This window comes from Pseudonaja textilis, chromosome 7 (assembly GCF_049901715.1).
Source record: "Pseudonaja textilis isolate UNSWEBS1 chromosome 7, rPseTex1.2, whole genome shotgun sequence".
Lineage (NCBI taxonomy): Eukaryota > Metazoa > Chordata > Lepidosauria > Squamata > Elapidae > Pseudonaja > Pseudonaja textilis.
In genome coordinates this window covers 55163633-55182074 of record NC_141996.1, presented here as the reverse complement: position 1 = coordinate 55182074, position 18442 = coordinate 55163633, and the positions used below count along the sequence as shown (strand labels likewise).

Sequence of the window (18442 nt, the reverse complement as noted above, 5' to 3'; positions counted from 1 at the left end):
GAAATCTTCATTCCTGCCCTCAAACAAGAAGGCTGGTATACACGAGCAAGCAGCGAACTCAGACCATGGATGATGTTGGTTCTTGTGGCCGGCCTTAGATTCGACCCGTGGAGCTACTCTGCCACCTTGGCCCCACCCCCTGAGTGGGTGAACAGGAGGCAGCAAGCACACTCGTGCTGGTCTCCTGGGTAAAAGGGAAGTGCTCAGAATGGATTCAGCTTGTGGGGCAAGACAGTCCCCAGGGACACCAGGCCCCACATGTGCTCACTGCCTCCTGTGCATGCATCCAGGAAGCAGGGTGAGAGCGGCCCCTTGCGGGCTCCAGTGCTGCCCTGAGGATCTAAGTCTGGCCAGGTTTCTGTCCATATGGCTGCCACCAAGTTGTAGATTGGCACCCGGTCGGCCTGGGCTAGTCTGAGGTGATACAGACCAGTCTGCTGCTTCTAGGACAGCCCCATGGGCCAGATGTAACCACCTCATGGGCTGGATGCAGCCTGTGGGCCTCTGAGTTTGGCACCTTTGCTTTAGATCTTTGTACAGGATACCTTTGGACTTTTCCAAATCTGTTTCTTTTTTACATCTTTATGAAGGAGAATTTACATCATGATCTGACTACATCAGCCTAAATGTTTCTGGGATTCTATTTCATTTGCAAGGACTATAGGTAGTTATAGAAGTCCCCCCGCCCCCCTTATACTTACATTGCATGCAATATTGCTTTTTGAATGCTACTTTTAAATTTACATTTGTTTCATTCCATGTTCATGGAAAAATAAATGGCATACTCATTGAGCCCTTTGGTTTGTGTAAGAAATATTTAAGTGTTTAACTCCTGCCGAAATCATTTCATTTATTATGAAAAATATCAACGACCTACAAGTGGCATCAACCTCCATTTTTAAGTAAATGAATATAATCAATCAATCAGTCGGTCAGTCAAACAAAACACACTATGTAAATATTGCCTGGTTAGCAGATCTGAAAACAATTAATAGCAATAGCACTTAGACTTATATATACTGCTTTACAGCCCTCTCTAGGCAGTTTCCAGAGTCAGCATATTGCTCTCAACAATCTGGGTCTTCATTTTACCCACCTCGGAAGGATGGAAGGCTGAGTCAACCTTGACCCTGGTGGGATTTGAACTGCCAAATTGCAGGCAGCTGGTAGTCAGGAGAAGTGGCCTGCAGTAATGCACTCTAACCACTACACCACAGGCTTTATTGGTATGTGTTAATAACTAAACACATACCAATAAATGGAGAATATGTAATTTAATCCACTAAAAACTCTGCTATGTGAACTGTGTTCTTTATCATTTTACTTAGGAGAATACTGTACATACATACACCTTCCTCATTCCATGTTGTTTAACAGTTCAATTGGCTTTAACAGGCATCTTCATATGTATCCAAGGCAAACTGAGATCATATATTATACCTAATGTATTTTGCACTTCTCATTTCATCTCTCCAGAATTGAAAAGCTTGGGATTTCTAGGGGAAAGGAGAGGCAATGGACACCTAAAATACATGGATGATGTCACAGATGTGATAAGAACAAATGTAAGTGCAAGATGTACAAGATACAACTTTTATTTTTCAAGATAATAGTCAGAATACTGTTAAGAGGGGGAGGGTTTACACTGATTTATTACACTGTGTGGATTGTTTTGCTGATTATTTTGAGGATTAATTTTTGTATAGTAGAATTGATAAGAGGGCAAGCTGAAAGAAAGTAGAATGGGGAATTGAAAGTTTGGGAGAAAACCAGTGGCAAGAGAAAAAAGAGCTAAAATAAAGATAGAAACAAAAGCTGAATTTGAAGATAACCTATACAAAATATAGTCATCCACAGTGGAATGGAAGGAAGGTTAGTATATGCTTTCAGCCTGACTGGAACCAAGATCTGTGCGCAGTCTGCTGGAGGAACTGGGTGCCTAAGAGAAGAACTGTACAACTGTTGAGAACTTGAGAAAAATTGAATTTTAAGCATAATCTTCGAGTAGGAGACAGAGGTTTGGGTAGGGAGAATTAGATGTGCCTCCCACAATAAAAAAAAAGTAGGTTTGGGGATTTTATGCTCATTCAGGAGTCTAGTGAGAGGATTTTGGGGGAAAGCATAGAATGTTTCTGCTATACTGGGGGGAGGGGTGTTTGGAAATTATGAATTATTTAATTAATATTCATAATAATTTAATAATATATTTGAATGAATTTGAAATAAACTATTGTCAATGGGCAGAATCTTACCCAATATGATACATTTTAATTGGGACTTGTAAATTGGGGAAATTACTGCTTTTGTCCATTAAATATATTAATTTGTAGATCAGCATTATTAATGATCAGTATGTTAATTAATGAACCAATCAAGTTTCTGAAGCTGATTTATTCTATTTACTAGATAGAAGAATGGGATCCATTTGATTTTATTTTTGGCTCAACTCCTCCTGTAGCAAAACTTTATAAGCATCCATCTGGTAAGCAACTTAATCATACATAAAATGAAAATATTGATATAAGTACCATGGATTCTGGTTTGTTGAAAATCATTTGTTTTTTGGATTGCATTTTTGTTCCCTTTTCTGTAAATAGATTTACTTGGGAAATAATTTGATGATTCCATTGATGTTAGTTATCTCCCACAAAAGTATTTATAGCATAGTGATCTGCCCATGGTGCACATTCCTAAGCATATTTTGTTCTATTCAAGCAAAAAAAAAATGATTCTAAAAGAAGCAAGATATTAGAGCAATCACTAGTAAGGTCTCTTCAATCCTCCATGCATTAACTTTGCTCTCACTGCCGGAAAAAGGAAGCTGGATCCAAATATTGCTGAACCACATTTTCCAAGCTTCTTAGGTACAGCAATTTTGAGGTACCCTGGAAGTTGTATTCAACAACAGCTACAGTGCCATAAACTCATGGTGATCATCCAATAATTATAATCATAGATTCCCTCCTGATACATGGGTAGCACAGCTGAATGATCCAGTCACTTATACTGGCACATCTTTTCCCCTTCTCCCCCCCTCCCTTGGTCCAGAATAAATCTTTTTGTCAAATAAAGCTTCAGGTATACAGAAAAAAATAAATCCTGCTAACCTTTGCCCAGTGGAGGGAGGAACTACAGTCTGTTGCAATTGCTAAATGATGGTAAAACATATCACAAACCAATTTCACCTTTTTGTATCTTGTAGGATTTCAAGATAGCATCCTAGTGTCCTCTGACAAAAGTTCTATAAACCAGTTTAAGCTCAGCAATAGTGATTGTCTTGTTTTGATGCTCTTTATGGCTGAGTGAGGACTTGAATCTGAATCATCTTAGTCCTAGTTCAGACATATCCCATTTGTTCTCATTGTTATTGGGTATTTACATAATAGAGTTTGGTGTAGTGATAAAGGCTATCAGGCTAGAAACCTGGGGACTGAATTCTGCCTGAGGGTTGAAGCCAGCTGAATGAATTTGGGTCAGACATTTTCAACCCTAGGAAGCAACTAATGGCAAACCACTTCTAAAAAACCTTGCAAAAGTAAACTGCAGGGACTAGTACAGACAATCATCAGGAGTCAAAAAGTGACTTGAAGGCTTAAATAAAAAAAAGTGGGTACCATTAATCCACTAGACTAATATTATAGTTTGTGATAAAAATCAACCATTCAGGTATTCAGACAACTGAATACTGGAGACACGTAAAGAATATATAAGAGCTTTATTATGAAGCTTTTGCAAAAGGGAATTCTGCCTGTGGGCAGAAAACATTTCTCCCAGGAGGGCTGGGATTTATATACAGGTTCAAATATACAGTCTCTGCCCCTTTCCTGAGTCCACACTCTATCCAAGCTACGTATCTCCCTACACAACACTCCTGTTAATGTAGCATACCATCTGTTTCCTTGTCCAGTTTACCTGTTCTCATTTCTAGTAATCTCCATCATTAACATGACACTGGTCAGCATAACCTGCCACATATGTAATTTTATACAAAAAAAAAATAGAAAATTCTTACATAATTTTCCAGTAAATTATCTTAGGTTAACACAGAGGTTAAAGATGGCGTTACCATTGCTTTATATTTTCACAGGTATAATTTTACATATCACAATCCCTCCTGTTCTATTTCACCAGTTCAGACCTGTGAATTACTACTACCTGGTGATTTAACCATCTCCTTATTTCTCGGGTTGGTTTGGTTACAACAATATTTAACGTAATTACATATAGGCGTACATTGAATATAGATACAAGAAATGAATCCGATTATAACAATAATAATGTATCAAAGGGAATAAGTCTTCCACCCAGGTAAAAATTGATAATCAAGATGTTAATCCATATCATATCCTCTTACTGTTACTCCAGGTTTAAATTCTCCAGGTTTAAATTCTACCTGCAAAACCGTCTCTCGCTCTCGAGGAGCACTCGTGGAGAGAAGCAGCAGGAGTAACTCTCGTCTCTCAAGACCCCAGCCGAAGTTTCCTACGCTGCTTCTGAGAACGCTTCTCGAGAGAGAAATGATTTTGCAGATAGGTTGGCTAAACTCCTGTCCCTGGAAGTCAAAGCATTGAAGCGTGAGCAGTGCAGGAAACTTCGGCCAGGCTCCTCGAGCAAAGGTGGAATGCTGATTCCATGCAAATACAAGTAGTGTGGCACTCCTGCACCTTCCAACCATCTCTATCACCGCTTTGGCCCGCCTGTGCCTCCCCCCCCCCCTCTTGCCACAACAGCACTATTACCTCGTCCTGGCCAGTGAGGGCTGCACTGCTTTTTGCATGTTGCACCACCTGCAAATTTGCACATTACACCCCCTATGGCGGAGATTTCCAACCCCACCAGAGGCCTGTCCCATATTCCAGAGCTGCAGTAGTCACAAGACTGGCCCTTTGGTCATCCCGGAGCAGCTCATCCAGTCCATGGCAGGTCAGTACACCTGCTGCTCCAGGATGACCAAAGGGCCAGTCCTGTGACTACTGCAGCTCTGGAATATGGGACCTACTTTCCTACCAACATCAGCAAACCACCCTGGGGCGAATTTCCCTCCCCTGCCATTGGTCTTACTTTCCAGTTCCAGCTCGCATGGCTCTACTCAAGGTAAAGCTTGTGCTTGGCTGAAGGATGAGGGCCAGCGGGTGGGTGGGCCATGTGGGCAGCACAGCCTGGATTAACTGCTTTGGAGGGGTCATTTCTCTGTGGACTACCAACATTTTCTCGCAGACCACCAGTGGTCCCCAGTCCACCGGTTGGTGATCACTTTGGAGTGGACACTTCTCTGCAGACCACCATTTTCTCACAGACCACCAGTGGTACCCAGCCCATTGGTTGGTGACCACTGCTCTGGAGGACAAGGTTTAATGGTGGGGGCCAAGCATGCAGGGGCTGTAGCATGGTGATGATGGTGACCAGCTGGGTTGCCTCACCACAATCCCTCTGTCTGTTTTTGTTCCTCCAGTGGATCAGGCCCCTGGTACTGCCCTCTTCTGCTGGAGACCCTTCTATCCCACCCAGCCCTGCCTGTTTCCCCACAGGTGCCCCTCAATGTGAGCGACGTCAAGCTGATCAAGTCCAACCTGGCCACGCTTACCCATTGGGCTGTGATCACCTGGTCACACCCCCTAGCAACACCCGGTCAGCTCCCCCAAGGGCAACCACAATGCTGATGCAGCCCTTAATGAAATTGAGTTTGACACTCCTGATTTACAACCATCATGACTTACAACTGAAATTCCAGTCTCACTTGTGGTCATAATGGTTACCTGTATTATGTGCCAGTGAATTACTGATATGAGACAACTCCCTAATTCAGGGATTTCAAACTCGATTTCATTGAGGGCCGCATGGTTGTGTTTGACCTCAGGGGCTGGGGTAGGTGTGGCCAGGGTGGGCATGGCCAGCATGTCGCTTGTTTTGGGGGCGCCTGTGGTAGCCCAAGCGTTCTGCCAGCAAAAAACAGGCTCCCAAGCTCTGTTTTTAGCTGCAACGGCTTCCTGCAATCCTCTGCCAGCAAAAACAGAGCTCAGGGGGCTCACATGTGGCCCCTGCGGGCTCTGTTTTTGATTGGGATGGCCTTCTGCAACCCTCAGCCAGCAAAAACAGAGCTTTGGAGGACCCCATGTGGCCCTCGTGAGCTGTTTTCACTGGCAGAAGCACTGTGGGCTGGTCCTTCGCTATTTCCAGGGTAGCCCCACAGGCCAGATCTAAGCACCTCACAGGGTGGATCCAGTCCCTGGGCCTTGAGTTTGACACCTCTGCCCTAACTGAATGTTATTGAAAAGGTTCTGTCAGATCCATGTATCATTTCTTCAATGGGAGAAAAAAAAGTGGGGAGGGGACTGATAAAGAAATCCTTCTTGATGTAACCTGAATATATTTAATCTTATATCGAATTTGTATAACCTACACATGATATAATGGAGAGATGAAACCCAGATGGCCGGAACCTTCCACAGTGAGAACTGTCCTGGGAAACCCTGAAAAAGATTGTTCTAAAAAAGGGGTGGGGGAATTAACATGTTGGCTGTTTGTTTTACTAAATACACATCAAGATAAGGGGAGGGGTTTTAAACTCCCTTATCTGTCTCTGCATGCCTGAGAGACCTTAGACGCTGCTTTAAATCCCTACATGAATTGTCTCATCTCAATAAAGGATTCCTTTTGATACATTTGGTTTTCAGAAGCTCAAAATTCTGGACAACTGAGAAAGATCACGTAGTAGTTATCACTTTTTTAAAAAGACTGTAATTTATTTTTAGAAACCATTTTCAAAAGCTATTTACAAGAAAACAAACTTCTTTCTTCCTTCTAAAGCCTGGTATTTTTACCAATATTTTCGTATACTTCAGTATGGAAGTCCTAAAGAAAAAAATAAAAAGCCATTTTTTTGGCTATTTGTAGACAACATTGTCTTGGATGAAGAAGAGAGGGAAGCAGCTTCTCGCTTTTTTCAGGTTAGTTGGAAATCAGTTGCTATTGGGAAGTGAATGAACTGACTTTGCATCAATGATTTAAATACTAACATTCATGTAGATTTTTACTGGAACAATACAAAATATGATATTGGCTCTGCATGCATCCCTGACATATCCAGGAAAGATTTCAGTTCATCCGGTTGGCATTCACAATGAAACTCAAATGCACAAACATGTGATTACAGCAAGCTTGCATTAAAGTGACTCCCAGTTTGGTCCCAAGCCTCATATAAATATAAAAGCATTCTACATTGTGTTGTGCGGGGATCTGTGGACCTCACGCTTTCCAGTTGATCCACAGAGTCCCCTTCCATGGTAAAGTTGCCACAGGCTGAGAGCAAAATGGTAATTATTGGAAGTCCTTTATTTCTTCATCTTAGTGTTTTTTTCGCAAGTGCAAGGTCTGCCTTTTTCAGATCAACTGAATATTGATCCATTGGTTTCAACAGGAATTGACTGACCAACTCGTTAGCCGAGCCTGATATTGTGGGCTGAGAGAGACTGGTCCAAAGTTACTCAGCTGGCTTTCATGATTATATCAGAAGCAAAACTCAAAGTCTCCTGGCCAAATTAAATACAATTGTGTACAGGTAGTCCTTGGTGTATGACTGTAATGCAGCCTGCCTATTACAGTCACAAGTCATGATAGTCATTAAGTGAGGTGCCTACATAACTACTTTATCTAATGACTGAATACCTGCTCTCTCCTCCCCACCAATTGCAGTTGTTAAACAACTGCATGGATCGTTGGGAGTCCTAGCACAGGACCAGACTTGCACTGCAGCACCTCCCCAGCTTACCCATGGCCTGATTCTAGTTCACATGTGGCCTGTTCCACTGTATAGGGAGGCTAAAGAATGGATTGTTAGAGCTCCGCAGATTGTGTTTGAGGAGAGCTGGCCTGCTCTACCCTTTGGCCTTCCTGAAGGCTTCATGACACCATACAGGAAGTGGAGAGAATTTCATTGCGGCCACTCCCAAAATGGTGCACATTTCCAGGACAGTGTCACATGGCCTCCACTGTTTAAATAGACCATGCAGTGGAGCAGCTGCTTCCTGAAAATCTACCAAAAATTAAAATTAAGGGTGGGAAGGAGGCTATGAAGCAGGTCCAAGGCCTGTGGGGACCCAGTGGGGCATAAAAGCAGGCCTAAAACCTATAGGAATGGAGAGGAATGGAAGTGAAGGAGATAGACAGAAGGGACTGCAGCATCCCTGCAATTGGTCATAAGGGTGGGCTGATTGCCAAGTGCCTAAATTTTGTTTACATGACCATGGTGGCACTGCAATAAGGGTCATAAGCCCCTTTATTCAGCATCATCATAAATTTGAATAGCTGATAAATGAATAGTCATAAGTTGAAGACTGCCTATAATTCCGTATTATGTGGAATGATTATTGTTTGGAGACAACCTTCTTATGGTTGAGGTATAAATATGTTTATAGATGGAAGCAGTTCTCATATATAAACAAGATGACAGCAATGTACAGAATGCAGTGCATATCTGGAGCAACATTCCATCTGTTAAGAGGTGAATAATTTGTTTCTCAATTTAACTTAGCATATTCTTTTAAAACTGAATTAATGCAAAATGTTGTAAATAATTTAGGAAATCCTCTTTAACAATTCTTTGCTTTTTTTACTATAAAAAACAATAACAAATTTGCAGTAACAAAGTTTCAGAATTAGATATAGCAAAGATGCCTGAATTTGTGCATCCCTACTGTAAACAGGAATGTTGATCAATATCATGAATTAGAGCACCCTCCCATATCTCCTAACAACAGAACAGTATGCTGTAAACTGTTTGGTCTCCTTCAGATATTTTGCTGGATTACGGTGCCAGGAACTATAGCTACTGGTCAATGTACCAAGGGAAGCTAGGTAATGTTTCATATGAACTCTCACACAAAACTTTTATCATTTGACTATCAAGTTGTATTCCAGTTTAAACCAATTCCTACAACATACCCGGTAAATAGGTAAGGTTTGCAACAACAGTTAAATAATTTACCAATGCCTTTATAAAGGATGATTCCAGGAGAGCATTAGCTAACTGTATATAGTAATTCTTGGTAATTTTGAAATTTTGCAGTTATTCTCCAAATATGTGTCATATGAATATATAGCATTAGCAAGAAAAGTCAAACCAATGTAGTTTAATTTGTATAATTATCTTTGTTAAATATAATTTGGCTTTCTGCATTTCCATCATGAGTACTACAGTATAATTTATCTAAATGGAGTAAGAGGTATAAAATGAAACTGGACAGCAGGATAAAATATTGTTTATAATAAATAACATTTGAAAATATGAGTCAACTAGCCATTTTCATTTTGAGGAATTGTGGCTACAGTTTGGCTTCATTTTTCTATCAGAAGTTTCTTTAATAGCCAAGGGCAATGTTTGCTCTCTCTCTCTCTCTCTCTCTCTCTCTCTCTCTCTCTCTCTGTGTGTGTGTGTGTGTGTGTGTGTATGTTTTCTTAAGTTTTCGCGGGTACTTACATGCATGGTATTCAGCTTTGTTCATTGTAGTTGTGCTTTTAAAGTTGTAGCAATGTTTGGCAGAATCTCATCTGCCATCATCAGGCTTCTGTATTGTGTTCGTCTGTGAGTTCTCACAGACGAACACAATACAGAAGCCTGATGATGGCAGATGAGATTCTGCCGAAATGTTGCTACAACTTTAAAAGCACAACTATAATGACATGGGAAAATACCCGAACAAAGCTGCATACCATATATATATATATAAAATAGAAACCATATGTATAAGGGTGTACAGGTAGTCCTTATAACAGTTTGTTTAGGGATGTTCAAGGTTACAACAGCAGTGAAAAGTGACTTATGGTTGTTTTTCACATTTACAACAGTTGCAGCATTGTGATCAAACTTTGGAGTGCTTGGCAACTGATTTATGACATTTGCAGTGTCCTGAGTTTATGTGATCATGGTCTGTGACCCTTTGACAAGCCAAGTCAATGGGGAAGCCAGATTCACTTTACAAACATGTTACTAACTTAACAACTGCAGTGATTCCTTAACAACCGTGGAAAGAAAGGTTGTAAAATGGAGCAAAACTCACTTAACAAATATCTCACTTAGCAACAGAAATTTTGGGCTCAATTGTAATCGTAAGTTGAGGACTACCTGTAATTTATTCAGGAATACAAGGGGTAAAGGAGAAAGAATTTCCTCTTGTACAGTATGTTGGAAAGCCACCTTTTAGCCAAAGAACTTCTGTCCTTTTAACACATGCAAAACCAAACAGGAACATGGAAGAAAGAAAAAAAAATCTACCCATCATATTCGTGTCCACACACATTATTTTGTCATGAACTTGGCGCCAGCATCTTTAAATGCTATTGTGCACAATGAGGCCTTGTAAGATCGCCAAAGGTAAAATGGCCCAAGTAGAAAACAGGATAATCCTTTATGTTAAGTTGAAATAAGTAAGTTAAGTAAGTGAAATGCTGAACAGCCCCTTGAAAAGTGTAGATTTTTTTGTGTGCTTGCTTGCCTGACTGTTTTTGTTACATAAACATTTTCTAATTCCTTTCTAGCAAATACTCTGCTTCAGCACTGAACATGGATTTATCTCTCTTGGCAGAGAACATTTGCAGATCTAGAATTTTCTCTCAACGTCCAGCTACACTGATTAGAGAGTTTTTTGTTCCTTTGAAAGACTATTTTAGGGCCTTTTCATAAGCCAATATTTTGCCTTGAATCCAAAGCAAAGGTGATTTTTGCAATGTGACTTTTCTTGCTGTGCAGATGAAATTATGCTCAGTATGAAGATAATTTTCAGTGTTTATAACAATTATACTGCTGCTGAACATAATTTCGTCTCCAGATTCATTTGCATCAAGCTACTGATCAAGCTCTTCTTTCTCCAATCTGTTCATAATAAGGTTTAAAAACATTTATAAGCATAGTATTGCTATGTCATTCAACTGTTGCTTTTTAAATTTCAATTTAAATGGTTCAGTTTATATACAAACTATGTGTTTCTTTTTGGGGAAGTTACATGCATAATTTCATGCTGAATATATTTAAGTTAGTAAATGCAGGTTTAAATTTTAAAATGCAAATGATATATATAAACAGAATGCCCTGATAAACATATAGAAATATTACAATTCATGATTCCAAATGTCTCATAAGGAGAATAAAAAGGGAAATGATCAATGATAAACAGTGGAAAGATAATACTTGCATTGCTATATACTGTATTTTTGATAAATTTTCTAAATAATTATTTGTAATAAAATATTTTATGGTCTTAAAATAGAAATTATTTAATTCTTTATGTTGATTCCCATAGACAATGACTACCTATAAAGCTTGTGAAATCTTGTCATATTATTCTAAATTCTCTTGACTGAGGACTAACGCTTACTGAATGTCCTAACTACTGCATGAATATATCCAGTAACCTTTTTTATAACATTTCTTGCATAACACCTCTTCCAACTCAACCCTAGTCTACACCTTAAATTTGTCTCTAGCTATGTTAGTTTAAAAGGAATGCTTTTCCTGTTCTCCTCACAGAAATTTTGGTGTGACATGATCTCTAAGGCACTTCATCAACAATATGGTTCATGATGGGTGGATTGTTTAAAACAGTGTGGGTATTTATCTGCCTGCTGGTAGCTGGGCATTACACATCATGACTATTGTATCATGCTGCAAAAAAAAAAACAACAACCCCACAACCTAAACTGACTTCTTCTTTATACATAAAGGCTAATTTTGTGCTTCCCATAAACTTTACCAGGTCTTACATGAGATCCTTATAAACACAGGCTTAGTATTCTTTTGAAAATGCTAGACCATTAGAAAACTTAGAAAACCCCAATCTTTTGTTGCACGTTGGGTTTAAAGTGTAAAAGACAGTCAGAACCTGCCTGTATCATCTATGCGTAATAGGCTTTCCATTGCTTCTGATACAAGTGGTGTTACACGATCAGTTTCAACTAGGAGGAGAGGGTGTACTTTGCCTTTGCCACATTCTACATATATATGGTGTGAGTCACCACTACTTAGTATCTGTATTACCATTTGCAGCACGTGATTGAGGCATTTGTTATCAATCATTCTTTCCAGCTCTATTCACCCACCTCTCCATACCAGTTAGTTCAAGCCACACATCCCAGATGTAGAGAAATGCAGGATGATCTGTAAGAGAAGAGGAAGGAGTACTGTATTCCTTATGCTCCTTATACCTTCCTCACAACTAGGACCTGCCTGTTGGCCTATTTCTGAAGATGGGAATTGTGTGGTGTTTTTTTTTTTAAGTGCTAAATCATGTGCAAAAATTGTGTGTCAGCTGTAGTACTCTTTTCATACAGGTTTCATATTATTTTTTTTTAAAAGGACTACATCTCCTTTCAGAAATATCAATAGCAAATATCATGGGTATCAAATGATCAGTTAGGTGGGCCAGTTGAGAGACAGCTAAACCAACCATTCAAGTCACCATAATTTCAATTTCATTGAAGGAAAAACTACATTAATACCACATCACCATGCTCTTGAAAAATTGTGCTTATATTATGGTACATTCATTTTTTTCGTTTTTCTCTCTCAGGTTAGGTGGCAACCTACAACTACAAAAACACAGCAACCTCTTCTATCAAGATCACTTTCAAAACTCTATTTAAAACTATGGTTTTGGAATTCACTTTTCATGATTTCACATTCATAGCCATTTATTTATAGTCAATATATTAGATCTGGAATGTTCATTATGCTGGTTCACTGAAAAAAAGAACTAGGTCAAATTTTGCAATGTTACACAATGCCATTAAGTCCAAAAAAATTTCAGTTCATAAGCATACATTAGGGAAAAATGAAGAAAAACAAACTAGTTAATTGGGTTTTCATTTTACAACTTCATTTTAAAAGTTCACATAGTTCAAAACTGACACATTTTTATGCTACCCTGTAATATATTCTCTTGGAAAGGAAAAATATAAACAATCAAACTTCTGCAGAATTTGTCATTTTATGAACACAACATATAAAAAAGACTTCCTGCTACTTAGAGCAGTATTAGAATAATAACCAGGCCTGTAACAAATTTATCAAACTTTAAAAAACAAGTAATTTTGTTTCAACTGAAGGAGAGATATTTGATTTAAACCATTATTTCAGTCAAAATTTTAAATTAAATTTTCTATCATTTGTAGCATATTTCTTTATGATTTGCATTCTATGCATACTCTGACAGTTAAGAATGGGTATGACTAAATGCTCCTGAAATCTTTATAATGCACAACATATCATTAATGATATCTTAGAAATGAAGGGCACTAATATGCTACCCTTCAGGTGAGTAGGCTATACCTGTCACCAGCTAATACTATGAGAACTATAATGCAATATAAGTGAAGAGAACTATGTTGGTAATGTTTAATTATTTTAAGGAGTAAGTATTTAAAGATGCCTTTATTATGTGGCTACATCAACTTGCAAAGTCTAGGAGTGTAGAGATAACAGGCATTGGCTGTTATTGAGGAAGGTACTATATTTGCCACAATAAAACTTTGTGTATGGATCTGCTATGACACAGTTCCCCAAGCGTTTTGGCTTTGCGGAGGGAGGAGAGGGGATGGTTCTGCATCTCTGCCTGCTGCTCACACAAATGGAGCGGTGCACATGTACTCACCCACCATGGCCAGGTTCCAAGAGGATCAAGGCCTAGTAGTGGGTTACAGTCTCAGGGTTGGGCCCCCAGGCTATGATGTATGTACAATCCTTGGAAAGCAAAGAAGTTCACAGGTCAAATCTAGCTAAGCTTTCTTGTACAGCCCATAACCTAAGGATAGATAGATAGGTGGTCAGTAAATTGCCTGCCCAAGCCTCAGCTGAGCTCTTGGGGTGAGGAGTTACAATGGCTATAACTAATTCTAGATCATTATCACAACTTCTTTCCTTCTGTAGCTATAATCCTGGAAATTAGTGAGTTTTTTTTAAAAAAATAACCCACTGATTACATGGGACCTAAAGGAAACTAACTTTGGGCAATCTCAGTGCTGGTGCATGAGAAAAAAGAACATAATGAAGAGGCTATATCTGTCCAAATTCAAAGCATCTTTTAAAGTAACCTTATTCCATCCATTGGGGTTAACAAAGAAAACACAAAATAAGGCAAACAACATTTATTAAAAAGGGGGAGGAATCAGTTCATTAACTAATCATCTTGTCTGTAACTGAGATTAGTGAGAATGTTTATGCAGGTAAGTCCTTGAGTTATGACCAGTGGTGGGATTCAAATAATTTAACAACCAGTTCTCTGCCCTAATGATTTCTTCCAACAACCAGTTCACCAAACTGCTCAGAAAATTAACAACTGGTTCTCCCAAATTGGTATGAACTGGCTGAATCTCACCACTGGTTACGACCACCACTGGTTATGACCAAAGTGAAACATTTGTTTAGTAAGTTTTGCCCATTTTATGACCTTTCTTGCCACAGTTAAGTGAATCACTACAGTTGTTAAGATAGTAACACAGTTACTAACACTAAGCTGGCAGGAATAGCCAACACCCTAGAATGATGATACGCTCAAGATCCAGATGGATCACAACAGACTTGAACATTGGCCCTATCTAACAAAATGAAATTCAACATAGAGAAAAGCAAAGTCTTACACTTAGGCAAGAAAAACCAAAAATAGATGTACAGATTAGGTGAAAATTGACTTAATAACAATAACTGTAAGAGAGATCTTGCAGTCCTAGTGGACAATCAGTTAAATGTGAGCTAACAGTATATGGCAACAGTCAAAAAAGCCAATGCAATCCTAAGTTGCATTAACAGAGGGATTCAATCAAGATCACATGAGATAATAGCACAGCTCTATACAACCTTAGTAAGGCCACACCTAGAATACTGAATCCAGTTTTGGGCATCATACATTATAACAAAAATGTTGAGACTTTAGAAAGAGTGCAGAGAAAAGCAACAAAGATGATTAGGGGACTGGAGACTAAATGGAGGCTAACATTTTTGGGCTCCTGTGCCAAAAAGTGTGCACGCACTAACGTGCCAACACCCAGAATGCAATGCGTGGCCCCCCTCCCCATGCCCATGCACGCGTAATTCCCCCCCTTACCTGCACTGTGCCTCACAGCTGATTTTTTGGCTGGTTTGAGGCCTTTTTCGACCTCCCAGAGGCTTGGAAAAAGGCTCTGCAAGGCTTTTTAGACCAAATTATAGGGCCGTTTTGTCATTGCCAGTATTACAGGAAGTGACGAAATGGGCCTGTAATTCAGCCTGAAAAGCCTTGCAGAGCCTGTTTCCAAGCTTCTGGGAGGCCAAAAAAGGCCTCAAACCGACCAAAAAAATCAACTGTAAGACATGCGCATGCGCAGTGAGGTAAGTTTGCCTGCAGCTCACGTGCCAGTACAAATGGCTCTGCATGCCACTTGTGGCACACGTGCCATATCAAATATATCCATATGACGGATATATATGAACGCAAAATGCAAAATGTAGGCACCAAATTAGTAGTAACATCGGTTGAATTCCACCACTGGCTGATATGCTGGGTGTGCCTGGGTTTTATATCCTCTGTTGGCATTTGAATTTCAGCTTGTATTCTGATTGGCTGTCAGACTCCCATGGGGCCATGCAGAGGCAACTCTGTAGGCTGTCCTGGGTCCCAGGCTTGGTTGAGCCTTGCTGGATGATGATGTTATGAAAAGGGCTTTGGGCAATTCCTATAACTCTGCCTGGAGTTCTTTGTTATGTAAAATATTTTGACCCAGGCTTTAATGGGCCACCCATTAACAAAGGTGGGGAGGTGAGCTTCTGCTTCTGAAGTAAGTTTCTGCTTCTGAGTTTCTACTCTTTTTAGGGGAAACATTCTGCCTTTTTAATATTTCCTAGGATATTTCATTTCTCTAGGAGGGAGTAGGTGCTAACTTCCTACAGAAGTGCCTGAAGATGGGCTTCAGCCTCTGAAAGTCTGAAAGCTCAGAAGTCAAAACCTCTAGTGACCAACCTTAACCTGGGCCTTCATTTGTGAGTAATTTTATTTGTAAATTTTTCAAAGAGAGATACTGTACAGGAAAGATTTTACCACATCATGTTTCTAATGAAATCTTTTCTAATCTTTTTTAGAATCACTAATCACTAATCACCAATCACTATTCTAGATTATTTATTCCAATGATTTGTTAAACTGAAGAAGGAAATTTAACAAAGCTGAAGGAGGATGTGTGGTCATTTTTTTTATTTAAGAAGACATTGAGTTCTATTTGTATCTTACAGACTAAGTATCTTGGTTCACAAAGCAGTACATGTAGTCCTCTACTTATGATAATTGAGCCCAAAATTTCTGTTGTTAAATGAGGCATTTGTTAAGTGAGTTTTGCCCTATTTTATGACATTTCTTGCCACAGTTGTTAAGTGAATCACTGAAATTGTTAAGTTAGTAACCCAATTGTTAAGGGAATCTGGCTTCTCCATTGAAGTTCACAAAAGATGATTACCTTATCCCGGGACATTGCAACAATTATAAATATGAGCCAGTTGCCAAGCATTTGAATTTTAATCACATGATCAAGGGGATGCTGCAAAGAATGTAACTGTGAAAAATGGTCATAAGTCACTTTATTCAGTGCTGTTGTAACTTTGAATGGTCACTAAATGAACTCTTGTATGTCAAGGACTATCTATACTTTTATAACACAGACACCACACACATTTCCATCCTCTCAGCTTCTCTAACATTAAGTGAAAAATTATTATATATATGTGTAGTTTTACAGGTATGCTGTACTATCTATGAATAGAATTCAGATTAACAAGTCACAATCTAGCATCCAGTTAAAATGTAATGATTCATCTTTCTTGTAATCTAAATTAAGCAAGATTGTGATGTGTTAAACTTATATCAGCATAAACTATGGAAACAATGTCTTTGGAGTATTGCTGGTAAACAGTTATGCTAATTATTTTGTTCTCAGTGTTCTGGAAATTGGGAAGATTAAAAAAATGCCAGCTTTATGTTCTGAGGCTTCAAGTGAGATATTGCCATGATAGTCATATCTCAGTCCACTTAATCCAGTTAAAAGATAAAATATATATTTGAAGGACTTCTCCCGTTACATCCACTCTACCTACCAGGATAGCAGAGCATATTATGGGTCTCATTAATTAGGGACTGTGATATGATGTGACCATGAAAATAGGCCTTCATGATGGTGGTTCCTTCTTTATGAATATCATTTCCCCCATAAGGTTTGATTGGCTTGCACTGTGTTGCTTTTTGAAAAGACCCTAAAATGTGGTTTTGTCAGTGGGCCTGGGGATCATGAATGGAAACAGAGCCTATCAAGTGGATGATTTGACTGGGTTTGCTGCTACCATGAGATGGTGTGTGTGTGCGCGTGTGTTAATGGATTTTTATTACATGATTTTTTTAAATTTGGTAAGTCATTTGGAATCAATTAACTGCTATTATAGAAATAAAGCCTGGCCGTAAAGCAGATCCTGAAATACTTAAAACCAGCTAAAAATAATTCAAGGAGAACTCTTTTCCTCTTCCCTGATAGGATTAACCCCCAGGATACGAAAGACAAAGGTCCAGGAAAGAGGTGGTCAGCAGGTTCTGACCAGTTCTAGAGAACCGGTAGTGGAAATTTTGAGTAGTTCAGAGAACCAGCAAATACCACCTCTGGCTGAAGATTTTACAGTATCCTTCCCCTGCCACGCCCACCAAGCCACACCCACAGAACCGGTAGTAAAAAATTTAAATCCCAATATGGGTTCAGGAAAAGGATTAACCCCATTAAGGGAGGAAGACAGAACTCAGGGCAATTACTTTAACTAGAGGCACACAAATAACCCCATCAAACTGTAGGAGCTTCAAAGGAAAATCAAGTATAAAAAAAACATGGGTTTGCCTCCCCGATTTGCTTGCCAGCCAGGAATGCTAGAGCTGTGTCACAACTTTTCTTGCCTTAAAGAATCCAGCTTTCTGGCAGCTTCTGTTTCCCAGGTGGGGAACGAACTGGGAAATTTCTTCCAACATTTCTATAGAAAAATTTAAATTACAATTATTTTCTTCCCATGAAGCATACTTCTACTCAATGCAAGGGGACATTACATCTAGTATTCAACATGTACAAAGGATACCCTCAATCCAGAAGTCAAAGGGCTTGGATCTTTATTCACAGAAACTGACATATAATTTCCCTCTCCCAAGAACTGATATAATCACTTAACCGGAAAGACAATAAGGGAAAAACAAATACCCTGAAATCCATATGATTGGGAAAAAAATCTGCTGAAAGAAATCAGTTGAAACAAATCTGTAAAGTGGGTTTAAACAGGCTAGATAATACAGTGACGTTGTATTCCACCCCGTTACATGCAGAACTTCCAACCTACAACACCACGTGTGTTAGTTTAGTTTTTAGATTGTACCAAGTCACAGAAACCGGAACGAGGGAAGGGAGC

General features: G+C 39.2%; 1 protein-coding gene across 1 annotated transcript in view; it reads left to right on the top strand.

Annotated features, from left to right (window-relative positions):
• Positions 1-10843, top strand: part of DNMT3L (DNA methyltransferase 3 like) — a 37838-nt gene extending 26995 nt beyond the window's left edge. The window contains exons 9-13 of the mRNA XM_087937901.1: positions 1477-1565; positions 2407-2482; positions 6808-6947; positions 8415-8500; positions 10534-10843. Coding sequence (XP_087794027.1) covers positions 1477-1565; positions 2407-2482; positions 6808-6947; positions 8415-8500; positions 10534-10678 — 536 coding nt within the window. The 3' untranslated portion in view covers positions 10679-10843. The remainder of the gene's footprint in view (positions 1-1476; positions 1566-2406; positions 2483-6807; positions 6948-8414; positions 8501-10533) is intronic.
• The last annotated feature ends 7599 nt before the right edge of the window (positions 10844-18442 follow it).